The sequence below is a fragment of the Heptranchias perlo genome, unplaced genomic scaffold, assembly GCF_035084215.1.
Source record: "Heptranchias perlo isolate sHepPer1 unplaced genomic scaffold, sHepPer1.hap1 HAP1_SCAFFOLD_594, whole genome shotgun sequence".
Classification (NCBI taxonomy): Eukaryota; Metazoa; Chordata; class Chondrichthyes; order Hexanchiformes; family Hexanchidae; genus Heptranchias; species Heptranchias perlo.
Window position 1 is genome coordinate 1 of NW_027139617.1, and position 13,746 is coordinate 13,746.

Consider the following 13,746-nt stretch of genomic DNA (forward strand, 5'->3'; position numbering starts at 1 on the left):
TCACGACCTGTCCCACAGAGTTGTGACAAGACCCCCTCATGTACAGGATGCTCAGAATTCACAAAGCAAACCATCTCAAAAAAGTGGTTTTATTGCAGTGTACACAAAGCTTCAACACTCCTCAGTGATTATGTGAGCAAAAAATAATTTTAAATAAATTCTACGTCTTGAAATCTAAACTGCAGGTCCCAGCGGAGGCTGCATGGTGTGGCAGCTCATCCCGAGAGACTGGAGCAGTGATTTACTGTTCCCGTGTAGGGGAGCTACAACCGTTAGTATTGGACAGGTCGTACATGTTAGAATCTGAATCAAGTGACAACCTGTGCCCATCACACAGGCTCAGGGAGTAACACACACCATAATCAGCTGGGGTCAGGGTAACGCTCTCCCCTCACAGTCAGAGGGTCGTGGGCAGTACAAGGGGAGTTCTGCACTGTCGGAGGGTCAGTACTGAGGGAGCGCTGCACTGTCAGAGGGTCAGTACTGAGGGAGCGCTGCACTGTCAGAGGGTCAGTACTGAGGGAGCGCTGCACTGTCGGAGGGTCGGTACTGAGGGAGCGCTGCACTGTCGGAGGGTCAGTAATGAGGGAGTGCTGCACTGTCGGAGGGTCAGTACTGAGGGAGCGCTGCACTGTCGGAGGGTCAGTACTGAGGGAGCGCTGCACTGTCAGAGGTGCTGTCCTTCGGATGAGACGATAAACTGTGTCCCCGTCTGTGTGTTCAAGTGGATATTAAAGATCCTGTGACTATCTGAAGACGAGCTGGGCACTCTCCTTTCCTCTTATCTTTCTCTCAGTATCCATTCCTCCCTGATTCGCTTCAAAACCTAGGCTGTACCATTGTGAGTGTCTCCACTTTTTCTAATAACTATGACGGAGGCGGGACTATCCCAGCATTTCTTGGGAAGTTAAAACCCTCTAAAACCATAGGGCCCGCTCGAGTCAATGGGGACTGTCACTATCTCCGTGAATATTGGGCTAACCCTCCCTCCATAACGATCTCTCGCTCTGTCTCGTTCTTCGGGAAGTGAAAAGAGAGGGAAATGAGGGAACCAGTAATTTAGTGCATAAACCTGTGAGATCAGGTGGGTGGGAGGCTAAAATCTTCCATGTCAGCCTCCTGCTAAATGTGGGAGAATTGGTTGAAGAAGCACGGGAGAAGGTGAAAAAAAATTCACAAGGATGTTACCAGAACTGACAGGATATAATTATCAGGAAAGGTTGAACAGGATGGGACTAAGAGAAGGTTGAGGGGTGACCTGATAGAGGTCTTTAAGATTATGAAAGGGTTCGATAGGGTAGATGTAGAGAAGATGTTTCCACTTGTGGGGGAGACTAAACTAGGGACCATAAATATAAGAGAGTCACTAATAAATCCAATCGGGAATTCAGGAGAAACTTCTTTCCCCAGAGAGTGGTGAGAATGTGGAACTCACTCCCACAAGGAGTAGAGGTGAATAGTGTGGATGGATTTAAGGGGAAGCTGGATAAACACATGAGGGAGAAAGGAATAGAAGGATAGGGGGATAGGGTGAGATGAAGTAGGGAGGGAGGAGGCTCATGTGGAGAATAAACACCAGCATAGACCTGTTTCTGAGGTGTACATTCTATGTAGAGTAACATACAGGGCTATGGGGAGAGAGCGAGGCAGTGGGATTAGTTTGGGATTGATACAGGGCTATGGGGAAGGTAGAAGGTGTAGAGGGAGCTTTACTCTGTATCTCACCCTGTACCTGCCCTGGGAGTGTTTGATGGGACAGTGTAGAGGGAGCTTTACTCTGTATCTAACCCTGTACCTGACCCTGGGAGTGTTTGATGGGACAGTGTAGAGGGAGCTTTACTCTGTATCTAACCTGTGCTGTACCTGCCCTGGGAGTGTTTGATGGGACAGTGTAGAGGGAGCTTTACTCTGTATCTCACCCTGTACCTGCCCTGGGAGTGTTTGATGGGACAGTGTAGAGGGAGCTTTACTCTGTATCTAACCCTGTACCTGCCCTGGGAGTGTTTGATGGGACAGTGTAGAGGGAGCTTTACTCTGTATCTAACCCGTGCTGTACCTGCCCTGGGAGTGTTTGATGGGACAGTGTAGAGGGAGCTTTACTCTGTATCTAACCCTGTACCTGCCCTGGGAGTGTTTGATGGGACAGTGTAGAGGGAGCTTTACTCTGTATCTAACCCGTGCTGTACCTGCCCTGGGAGTGTCTGGACTGATCATAATTTTAATCAAGTTTAGTACTGAAAGGTTCCCATTTCCATTTGGGTCATCCTTTTATATAAATTTAGAGTCTCTCAGTCTCTGGATATCCCCCAGGACCGTGATCCCCAATCTTAATAACCACAAAAAATAATGAAAATATAATTTACAAAATACAGTCACCAGATATAAAGCACGTCTTGATGCTCAAAAGTGATCCGGTGACTTGAATGAGGACATAAAATGAATCAAAGTGCTGAGGACACAGATACACAATCACTCGCTGAACAGAGAGAGGGGTTCCCATCGCTCCTGTCTTCATGATTAGTATATTTGAAGAGTTACGATTTCTCTCTGCTTGTCCTGGTCCTGCTGTCTGCGTGGATCAGAAAGTCCAAATTCACCGAGTGTGGAGGCTGATGTTAGAGGATGTGAACTCAGCCCGTCTGTTTAAACCCAGCTGGTTTTCCTGCTATTAACCGTTAAACAGTAAAACACGGTGACTACAAGTGCACTATCAGACTTTCACGTGTGTGTGTGTCTGCGTGCATTGTGTACTTGCATGCGTGTCGTGTGCATGCGTGTGTCGTGTGCATGCATGTCTGCGTGTTGTGTACGTCAAGAGGGCATCACAGGTTTCCGTAGATGATCTTGGGACATGCCTCTGACTTTATACAGTGAGATTCGTGTTCCACCAGTCCAGCTGGGCACTGGCAGCCCGGGACACAGGGTTTGAAGCAGTGAGCGTCAATCACTCCCAGGGGAACATCTTTGTTAAAACAGGTCTTCGGGCACGGAGGGCCACACTCATCAAACACGTAACCACGATCAGAAGGGCAGCCGATCGCTGCAGGGAGAGACCAGAGTCCAGTTAACACGTTCATTATTTACATACCGATAATACATCAACCCTGACCCCGTCACACGGCCCGGCCCCCGACCCCTGACCCCATCACACGGCCCGGCCCCCGACCCCGTCACACGGCCCGGCCCCCGACCCCTGACCCCATCACACGGCCCGGCCCCCGACCCCGTCACACGGCCCGGCCCCCGGCCCCCGACCCCGTCACACGGCCCGGCCCCCGACCCCGTCACACGGCCCGGCCCCCGGCCCCCGACCCCGTCACACGGCCCGGCCCCCGACCCCGTCACACGGCCCGGCCCCCGACCCCGTCACACGGCCCGGCCCCCGACCCCGTCACACGGCCCGGCCCCCGGCCCCCGACCCCGTCACACGGCCCGGCCCCCGACCCCGTCACACGGCCCGGCCCCCGACCCCGTCACACGGCCCGGCCCCCGACCCCGTCACACGGCCCGGCCCCCGACCCCGTCACACGGCCCGGTCCCCGACCCCGTCACACGGCCCGACCCCTGACTCATGTCACACGGCCCGGCCCCCGACCCCGTCACACGGCCCGGTCCCCGACCCCGTCACACGGCCCGACCCCTGACTCATGTCACACGGCCCGGCCCCCGACCCTGTCACACGGCCCGACCCCCGACCCTGTCACACGGCCCGACCCCTGACTCCTGTCACACGGCCCGACCCCCGACCCCGTCACACGGCCCGACCCCCGACCCCATCACACAGCCCGACCCCTGACTCCTGTCAGACGGCCCGGCCCCCGACCCCGTCACACGGCCCGACCCCCGACCCCATCACACGGCCCGACCCCCGACCCCGTCACACGGCCCGGCCCCCGAGCGCGGCTACTCTCCAATTCAGTGTCTCAGCGAGTGATCACCACCCACACGACCGACTCTGAGTGTCGGGGTTCACCCTGGGTCAGACACTGACCTTTCACCTCCAGTGACCTGGGGCTGAATCCAGCCTATCACAGGGATGAAGTTCTGTGCGATTACTTTGCCCAGAGTCTCAGCCCAGTTGCTGGTGGCGATTGGCCCAAATCACAAAAAACTGCCTCCAATTGAGCAGTAATGAGTGGTCACTCGGAGAGAACACAGGATGGCTGCTCAGCGGAATCAAAATGGCACAAACTCCCACATCAAACCCTGCTCTGTGGGGGACACAGTGAATTAGTTTGATGGGGAGGGGGAGATAGAAGGAGAGATTTCTGTGGAGATGAATGTGGACAGATGTGAACGTACCACAGAGTGTTGGGGATCGCCAGTGCAGGATGAGTGACGCCTGGCGACACTGCGATGCGTAAGCCTCCAGAGCGTCGCACAAACAGTCGTCCACATTCGAGCCGCACGCGCACAGATCGTACACACAGGAGGCAAAGAACATCTCGGGCGGTACCACACCATGACACAGCTCAAAGATCTTGGACTTCAGAATCTTGCACTTGGCGTTGGCCTCCTTGCGAGCTCGGTAACCTGCCTGCTTACAGGGGTCGATGTCCTTTCCATCTGTACACTGCGAGCTGCTCTCGTTCTCACCACCAACCTGGGGATTGGAAGCACATGGTTAACGGGAATACGCAGTCCCAACACATGGCTGTTCTCACGTGACGCATGATGAGATGTAGGAATTGCAGTTGGAAGGAGAACCTTAATGGGGTAGGACAGGGAGGAGAAGATAATCATAAAAATTTACAGCACAGAAGGAGGCCATTCGGCCCATCGTGTCCGTGCCGGCCGACAAAGAGCCACCCAGCCTAATCCCACTTTCCAGCACTTGCTCCGTGGCCCTGTAGTTTACAGCACTTCAGGTGCACATCCAGGTACTTTTTAAACGAGTTGAGGGTTTCTGCCTCTCCCACCCTCTCAGGCAGTGAGTTCCAGACCTTCGCTACCCCCTGGGTGAAAACATTTTTCCTCAGCTCCCCTCTAATCCTTCTACCAATCACTTTAAATCTATGCCCCCTGGTTATTGATCTCTCTGCTAAGGGAAATAGGTCCTCCCTATCCACTCTATCTGGGCCCCTCAGAATTTTATACACCTCAATTAAATCTCCCCTCAGCCTCCTCTGTTCCAAAGAGAACAACCCCAGCCTATCCAATCTTTCCTCATAGCTAAAATTCTCCAGTCCTGGCAACATCCTCGTAAATCTCCTCTGCACCCTCTCTAGTGCAATCACATCCTTCCTGTAATGTGGTGACCAGAACTGTACACAGTACTCAAGCTGTGGCCTAACTAGTGTTTTATACAGTTCCAGCATAACCTCCCTGCTCTTATATTCTATGCCTCGGCTAATAAAGGAAAGTATCCCTTTTGCCTTTTTAACCACCTTATCTACCTGTCCTGCTACCTTCAGGGATCTGTGGACATGCTCTCCAAGGTCCCTTTGTTCCTCTACACCTCTCAGTATCCTCCCATTTATTGTGTATTCCCTTGCCTTGTTTGTCCTCCCCAAATGCATTACCTCACACTTTGCTGGACTGAATTTCATTTTCCAGAATCAAAGAGATTCAGAGGTCCAGTCAAAGGGACCATTCAAATCTGGACCACAGCAACAGACAGTGATCAAAACAAGGAGGCCTTACAGTCAGAGGGAGTACTGGGCAGGTCTCGTTGGAATAATCCGCAAAGTTCAGGACACCAACCTCATTATACTAAGGGAACACTTTTCTGAGGCTGGGACTGATGTACATTAATGGGACAGTGTAGAGGGAGCTTTACTCTGTATCTAACCCTGTACCTGACCCTGGGAGTGTTTGATGGGACAGTGTAGAGGGAGCTTTACTCTGTATCTAACCCTGTACCTGACCCTGGGAGTGTTTGATGGGACAGTGTAGAGGGAGCTTTACTCTGTATCTAACCCTGTACCTGCCCTGGGAGTGTTTGATGGGACAGTGTAGAGGGAGCTTTACTCTGTATCTAACCCTGTACCTGCCCTGGGAGTGTTTGATGGGACAGTGTAGAGGGAGCTTTACTCTGTATCTAACCCTGTACCTGCCCTGGGAGTGTTTGATGGGACAGTGTAGAGGGAGCTTTACTCTGTATCTAACCCTGTACCTGCCCTGGGAGTGTTTGATGGGACAGTGTAGAGGGAGCTTTACTCTGTATCTAACCCTGTACCTGCCCTGGGAGTGTTTGATGGGACAGTGTAGAGGGAGCTTTACTCTGTATCTAACCCTGTACCTGCCCTGGGAGTGTTTGATGGGACAGTGTAGAGGGAGCTTTACTCTGTATCTAACCCGTGCTGTACCTGCCCTGGGAGTGTTTGATGGGATAGTTTGGAGGGAGTTTTACCACGTGTTAAACAGTTACTGGTCACCCCTATCAGACCTCTTACAGTCATTCCCTTCCAGCTCTGTCTATTCTCTCTGCACTCCCTGTTTACCTGTGGTTCAGTGAGGTTCTCGCCTCTGAGTCAGAAGGTCATGGGTTCAAGCCCCACTCCACAGACTTGAGCCCATAATCCAGGCTGACACTCCCAGTGCAGTACTGAGGGAGCGCTGCACTGTCGGAGGGTCAGTACTGAGGGAGCGCTGCACTGTCGGAGGGTCAGTACTGAGGGAGCGCTGCACTGTCGGAGGGTCAGTACTGAGGGAGCGCTGCACTGTTGGAGGGTCGGTACTGAGGGAGCGCTGCACTGTCGGAGGGTCAGTACTGAGGGAGCGCTGCACTGTCGGAGGGTCAGTACTGAGGGAGCGCCGCACTGTCGGAGGGTCAGTACTGAGGGAGCGCTGCACTGACGGAGGGTCAGTACTGAGGGAGCGCTGCACTGTCGGAGGGTCAGTACTGAGGGAGCGCTGCACTGTCGGAGGGTCAGTACTGAGGGAGCGCTGCACTGACGGAGGGTCAGTACTGAGGGAGCGCTGCACTGTCGGAGGGTCAGTACTGAGGGAGCGCTGCACTGTCGGAGGGGCAGTACTGGGGGAGCACTGCACTGACGGAGGTGCTGACTTTTGGATGAGATGTTAAACCGAGGCCCTGTCTGCCCTCTCAGGATGGATATAAAAGATCCCAAGGCCACTATTCGAAGAAGAGCAGGGGAATTCTCGCTGGTGTCTTGGGCCAATATTCATCCCTCAACCAACATCACAAACAGCTTTCTGTGTGCAAATTGGCTGCCACGTTTCCTACGTTATAATATTGGCTACACTTCAAAAGTTCTTCATTGGCTGTAAAACGCTTTGGGATGCCCCGAGGTGGTGAAAGCCACGATAGAAATGGGAGTTCATTCTTTCCTCTTCCTGTGGTTAGATTCAATACTGCCTCTCACACCCAGCATCCCTCCTGCTGATTCACAAAAGCATTCTTCCCATCTGCCCAATAAACGGCATCCTGTTAGTAACAAGAACACGGCTTGTGGTTGGTAGAAGTTTGGTTGCTGTGACTCTCCCCCACGGACAGGACCCCGATTGGATTTGCCCTCAGGACCCACCTTCCAGCTGTTCCCAAATGTTGCCTCGGAGGTGACAATTTGCCCACTGCGAATCCTCATGTCATCCTGAGGGTAATTGTTGAAGTTCCCACACAGACCGCATGCCTGCCCTTTGTACGTTCCAGGCAAGCTCACCTCCAGGTGAGATTTCCCATTCCACAGGACCTGCAGGAAACAAGGAAAGTTCAGGAATTTCAGAGAGTCGAGTCACTGGACCAGGGTTACAACAGGCAACTGAGGGGAGTGATGGTCCCATAACGGAATGGGAACCCAGAGCCCAGAGATGGGATTAGGTTACTCCATTTTCCTAACGGTGTCAGCTGGGCCTCAGTGGGTTTCTCGCGCCTCTGAGTCGAAGTCATGGGGTCCAGTCCCACTCCAGAGACTTGAGCACAAAATCCAGGCAGACACTCCCAGTGCAGTACAAGGGGAGTTCTGCACTGTCGGAGGGTCAGTACTGAGGGAGCGCTGCACTGTCGGAGGGTCAGTACTGAGTGAGTGCTGCACTGTCGGAGGGTCAGTACTGAGGGAGTGCTGCACTGTCGGAGGGTCAGTACTGAGTGAGTGCTGCACTGTCGGAGGGTCAGTACTGAGGGAGCGCTGCACTGTCGGAGGGTCAGTACTGAGGGAGCGCTGCACTGTCGGAGGGTCAGTACTGAGGGAGCGCTGCACTGTCGGAGGGTCAGTACTGAGTGAGTGCTGCACTGTCGGAGGGTCAGTACTGAGGGAGCGCTGCACTGTCGGAGGGTCAGTACTGAGGGAGCGCTGCACTGTCGGAGGGTCAGTACTGAGGGAGCGCTGCACTGTCGGAGGGTCAGTACTGAGTGAGTGCTGCACTGTCGGAGGGTCAGTACTGAGTGAGTGCTGCACTGTCGGAGGGTCAGTACTGAGGGAGCGCTGCACTGTCGGAGGGTCAGTACTGAGGGAGCGCTGCACTGTCGGAGGGTCAGTACTGAGGGAGCGCTGCACTGTCGGAGGGTCAGTACTGAGTGAGTGCTGCACTGTCGGAGGGTCAGTACTGAGGGAGCGCTGCACTGTCGGAGGGTCAGTACTGAGGGAGCGCTGCACTGTCGGAGGGTCAGTACTGAGGGAACGCTGCACTGTCGGAGGGTCAGTACTGAGGGAGTGCTGCACTGTCGGAGGGTCAGTACTGAGGGAGCGCTGCACTGTCGGAGGGTCAGTACTGAGGGAGTTCTGCACTGTCGGAGGGTCAGTACTGAAGGAGCGCTGCACTGTCGGAGGGTCAGTACTGAGGGAGCGCTGCACTGTCGGAGGGTCAGTACTGAGGGAGCGCTGCACTGTCGGAGGGTCAGTACTGAGGGAGTGCTGCACTGTCGGAGGGTCAGTACTGAGGGAGCGCTGCACTGTCGGAGGGTCAGTACTGAGGGAGCGCTGCACTGTCGGAGGGTCAGTACTGAGGGAGTGCTGCACTGTCGGAGGGTCAGTACTGAGGGAGCGCTGCACTGTCGGAGGGTCAGGACTGAGGGAGCGCTGCACTGTCGGAGGGTCAGTACTGAGGGAGTGCTGCACTGTCGGAGGGTCAGTATTGAGGGAGCGCTGCACTGTCGGAGGGTCAGTACTGAGGGAGCGCTGCACTGTCGGAGGGTCAGTACTGAGGAAGCGCTGCACTGTCGGAGGGTCAGTACTGAGGGAGGGCTGCACTGTCGGAGGGTCAGTACTGAGGGAGTGCTGCACTGTCGGAGGGTCAGTACTGAGGGAGCGCTGCACTGTCGGAGGGTCAGTACCGAGGGAGTGCTGCACTGTCGGAGGGTCAGTACTGAGGGAGCGCTGCACTGTCGGAGGGTCAGTACTGGGGGAGCGCTGCACTGTCGGAGGGTCAGTACTGAGGGAGCGCTGCACTGTCGGAGGGTCAGTACTGAGGGAGCGCTGCACTGTCAGAGGGTCAGTACTGAGGAAGCGCTGCACTGTCGGAGGGTCAGTACTGAGGGAGGGCTGCACTGTCGGAGGGTCAGTACTGAGGGAGTGCTGCACTGTCGGAGGGTCAGTACTGAGGGAGCGCTGCACTGTCGGAGGGTCAGTACCGAGGGAGTGCTGCACTGTCGGAGGGTCAGTACTGAGGGAGCGCTGCACTGTCGGAGGGTCAGTACTGGGGGAGCGCTGCACTGTCGGAGGGTCAGTACTGAGGGAGCGCTGCACTGTCGGAGGGTCAGTACTGAGGGAGCGCTGCACTGTCGGAGGGTCAGTACTGAGGGAGCGCTGCACTGTCGGAGGGTCAGTACTGAGGGAGCGCTGCACTGTCGGAGGGTCAGTACTGAGGGAGCGCTGCACTGTCGGAGGGTCAGTACTGAGGGAGCGCTGCACTGTCGGAGGGTCAGTACTGAGGGAGCGCCGCACTGTCGGAGGGTCAGTACTGAGGGAGCGCCGCACTGTCGGAGGATCAGTACTGAGGGAGCGCTGCACTGTCGGAGGGTCAGTACTGAGGGAGCGCTGCACTGTCGGAGGGTCAGTACTGAGGGAGCGCTGCACTGTCGGAGGGTCAGTACTGAGGGAGCGCTGCACTGTCAGAGGGTCAGTACTGAGGGAGCGCTGCACTGTCGGAGGGTCAGTACTGAGGGAGTGCTGCACTGTTGGAGGGGCCGTCTTTCTAATGAAATGTTAAACCGAGGCCCCGTCTGCCCTCTCAGGTGGAAGTAAAAGATCCCACGGCCACTATTCAAAGTTGAGCAGGGGAGTTTTCAGTGGTGTCCTGGCCAATATTCATCCCTCAACCAACATCATTAAAAAGGGGATTATCTGGTCATTATCTCATTGCTGTTTGTGGGACCTTGCTGTGTGCAAATTGGCTGCCGTGTTTCCTACATTACAACAATGACCACACTTCAAAAGTACTTCATTGGCTGTGAAGCACTGTGGGTTGTCCCGAGGTTGTGAAAGACGCTGTGGAAATGCAAGTTCCTTCTTTTTGTCGATAATCAACGTGTCTCAGTCCCAACCTCAGTAAAGTGTTTACTGTTGTAATAATGTCCCGTTCCTCACCCATACCATCCTACAGCCTCTCTTCGTGATGTTGAATTGAGGGGAGTAACAGACTCCCAGCCCTGCATACTAGGATTGGATTGAGACTGCATCCCATTCATTTCACGTGAGAGAGAGAGAGAGAGAGAGATCTCGATATATCTTCATCCCTTCAGTCTGGGCTGATTCAGACCCAGGCACACCTCACCCATAAACTCTTTCTCTTTCTGAATTTATCTCGCCAATTTTCCTCAGTCTCGCCCCTCTGCAGCCTCCTGATCTGGGTGAGATAGCAGTGAAATCTGCGTCTGAGCCAGCTCACCATCACCATTCCCCTTCCCTCTCGCTCTCCCCTCGTTCTCCCCCACCCCTCCCTCTCCCCTCGTCCTCCCTCTCCCTCCCCTCCTCCCTCCCCTCGACCACCCTCTCCCCCTCCGCTCACACCGCTGGGCTCTCACCTTTACACCAATGTTTGTGTTGAGTGAGATGATTTTACTTCTCCTCTCAATGTAGATATACGGCTCCTTGAGAAAAGGCAGAGTCACCCTGCGATCGTCCACCTGCAAACACAAAGACACTTCACACCAGATACCAAGCGAGCAGAGCACGAGGGCCGCGGGGAGAGCCGAGAGAAGCGGATCACTCACTCTCGCTCAACACCATTCTCCCCGTGTCCGTAGAATTCAATGTAAAATGAGCTGCCCTCATGGCACACGACTCGAGGTAACTAACCCCCCAGCCCCGTGGGGTGGTACAGAACCTCGCCGATCATGGGGTAAATCCCCACTCATCGGTTACACACCCCGGTCTCAATAGAAGGCTCTCACAGTTAGAACACTCTCTCTGTTACACCCAAACTTTAGTACAAGACTGTCCGTTGTTAATCCTTCCGTTACTGATCTCTGTGACAAACTCTGTTACGTTACCGTGACAACCCAGTCTTGGAGAAGTTTGACTGTCAGGTCTCCAATCAGCACCGTCACCTCTTCAGTCCATGACACGCCTTTCCGGCCTCTGTCTCCATTGGTCACACGGATACTGTGGAGAAAACAGAACATGTTCACTGAGAGAGCGAGGGACTCGGGCGGGGAGCGAGGGAGAGGGGCGGGGAGCGAGGGAGAGGGGAGGGGAGCGAGGGAGAGGGGCGGGGAGCGAGGGAGAGGGGCAGGGAGCGAGGGAGAGGGGAGGGGAGCGAGGGAGAGGGGCGGGGAGCGAGGGAGAGGGGCGGGGAGCGAGGGAGAGGGGAGCGAGGGAGACGGGCGGGGAGCAAGGGAGAGGGGCGGGGAGCGAGGGAGAGGGGCGGGGAGCGAGGGAGAGGGGCGGGGAGCGAGGGAGACAGACAGACTGAGGCGGAGACGGAGAGAGCTGGCGGGGGACTCAGAGAGGGGGAGGGGACCCGGGTTTGGGATGGGAGGAACCTCGGATGGAGGACTTGGGGGGAGGGGAGCGCAGCGGGCAGGAGAGTGAGTGAGTGACAGAGAGAGTGAGTGACAGAGAGAGTGAGTGTGTGTGTGGGCCAGGTCCCTGTAGTGAGGGTGTCTGCGTCACTGCTCCTGTCTAGTTGAGGAAGTTTGACAGTGATTAACACCAGGAACTGTTTTCATTTCCTAAGATCCGATGGTTAATGGGGACACTCCCCCCTCAGGGTGATTGTGACACTGACCTGAAGTCTGCCCCCTCACAGTCCTCGGCCAGGATGTAGCTGCACGCTCCCTGGAAGTGGATCATCTTCCGGTCGAAGGTGAGGTAGTGTGGGTCTCCGAACACCATACACGTGGCAGGTTGGGGGATGCAGTGAGGGCAGCACATGCCTGGGATCAGCACAGGGCTCTCGTCCTAAAGAGATGGAGAGTGAGGCACAGGCTGAGGCTCACCCCACGCCCGCCCGCACCGCCTCCCCACGCCCGCCCGCACCGCCTCCCCGCCGCCTCCCCACGCCTGGCCGCACCGCCTCCCCACGCCCGCCCGCACCGCCTCCCCACGCCCGCCCGCACCGCCTCCCCACGCCCCGCCCGCACCGCCACCCCACGCCCGCCCCGCCGCCTCCCCACGCCCGCCCCGCCGCCTCCCCACGCCCGCCCCGCCGCCTCCCCACGCCCGCCCCGCCGCCTCCCCACGCCCGCCCGCACCGCCTCCCCACGCCCGCCCCGCCGCCTCCCCATGCCTGCCCCGCCGCCTCCCCACGCCCGCCCCGCCGCCTCCCCACGCCCAGCCCGCCGCCTCCCCACGCCCCGCCCCGCCGCCTCCCCACGCCCGCCCCACCGCCTCCCCACGCCTGGCCGCACCGCCTCCCCACGCCTGGCCGCACCGCCTCCCCACGCCCGCCCGCACCGCCTCCCCACCGCCTCCCCACGCCCGGCCGCACCGCCTCCCCACGCCCACCCCGCCGCCTCCCCACGCCCGCCCCGCCGCCTCCCCACGCCCGGCCGCACCGCCTCCCCACGCCCGCCCCGCCGCCTCCCCACGCCCGCCCCGCCGCCTCCCCACGCCCGCCCCGCCGTCACCCCACGCCCGCCCCGCCACCTCCCCACGCCCGGCCGCGCAGTCTCTCCACGCCCGCCCCGCCGTCACCCCACGACCAGCCGCGCTGTCACCCTAATTACTGATTGCCAAGCTGCTGAATCCAGACAGAAGGAGGCCATTCACCCCCGAACCCCTCGATTAGATTCCAGCCTGTAACTCACTCCCGGGTATCTGTTATTCTATATATAAACCCCCCGAACCCCTCGATTAGATCCCAGTCTGTAACTCACTCCCGGGTATCTGTTATTCTATATATAAACCCCCCGAACCCCTCGATTAGATCCCAGTCTGTAACTCACTCCCAGGTATCTGTTATTCTATATATAAACCCCCCGAACCCCTCGATTAGATCCCAGTCTGTAACTCACTCCCGGGTATCTGTTATTCTATATATAAACCCCCCGAACCCCTCGATTAGATTCCAGCCTGTAACTCACTCCCGGGTATGTTATTCTATATATAAACCCCCTCCCCCGGATCCGTACTCCCCCCAGACCTACTGATGCACAGGTGACCTGCGGGCAGTGTTCAGTCTGGCAGTGGACCTCCCCGGAGATGCAGGTACACGTGGTGCATTCATCCACCTCCCAGTGTTGGTTGGATTGGTACAGGTGTCCCTGGTAGCTGCAGGAGATTCTGGGATCTGTCAACAGGAGAGAGCGGAGAGCTATCAGGGAACTGAGCAATCCCACCACCCTCGCAGTCTCCTCAATGAAACCATGGGCTCTCTTCCCCCCCCCCCCCGGATCAATGTACA

The 13,746-nt window shown here is 56.8% G+C and overlaps 1 protein-coding gene across 1 annotated transcript in view; it reads right to left on the reverse strand.

Annotated features, from left to right (window-relative positions):
- Nucleotides 1-76: 76 nt before the first annotated feature.
- The window catches only part of kcp (kielin cysteine rich BMP regulator), a gene marked incomplete at its 5' end in the record, with an annotated part of 133,848 nt that continues 120,178 nt past the window's right edge, over nucleotides 77-13,746 (reverse strand). The window contains 7 exons of the mRNA XM_067980480.1: nucleotides 77-3,040; nucleotides 4,303-4,603; nucleotides 7,491-7,655; nucleotides 10,925-11,026; nucleotides 11,393-11,504; nucleotides 12,130-12,302; nucleotides 13,490-13,632. Coding sequence (XP_067836581.1) covers nucleotides 2,823-3,040; nucleotides 4,303-4,603; nucleotides 7,491-7,655; nucleotides 10,925-11,026; nucleotides 11,393-11,504; nucleotides 12,130-12,302; nucleotides 13,490-13,632 — 1,214 coding nt within the window. The remainder of the gene's footprint in view (nucleotides 3,041-4,302; nucleotides 4,604-7,490; nucleotides 7,656-10,924; nucleotides 11,027-11,392; nucleotides 11,505-12,129; nucleotides 12,303-13,489; nucleotides 13,633-13,746) is intronic.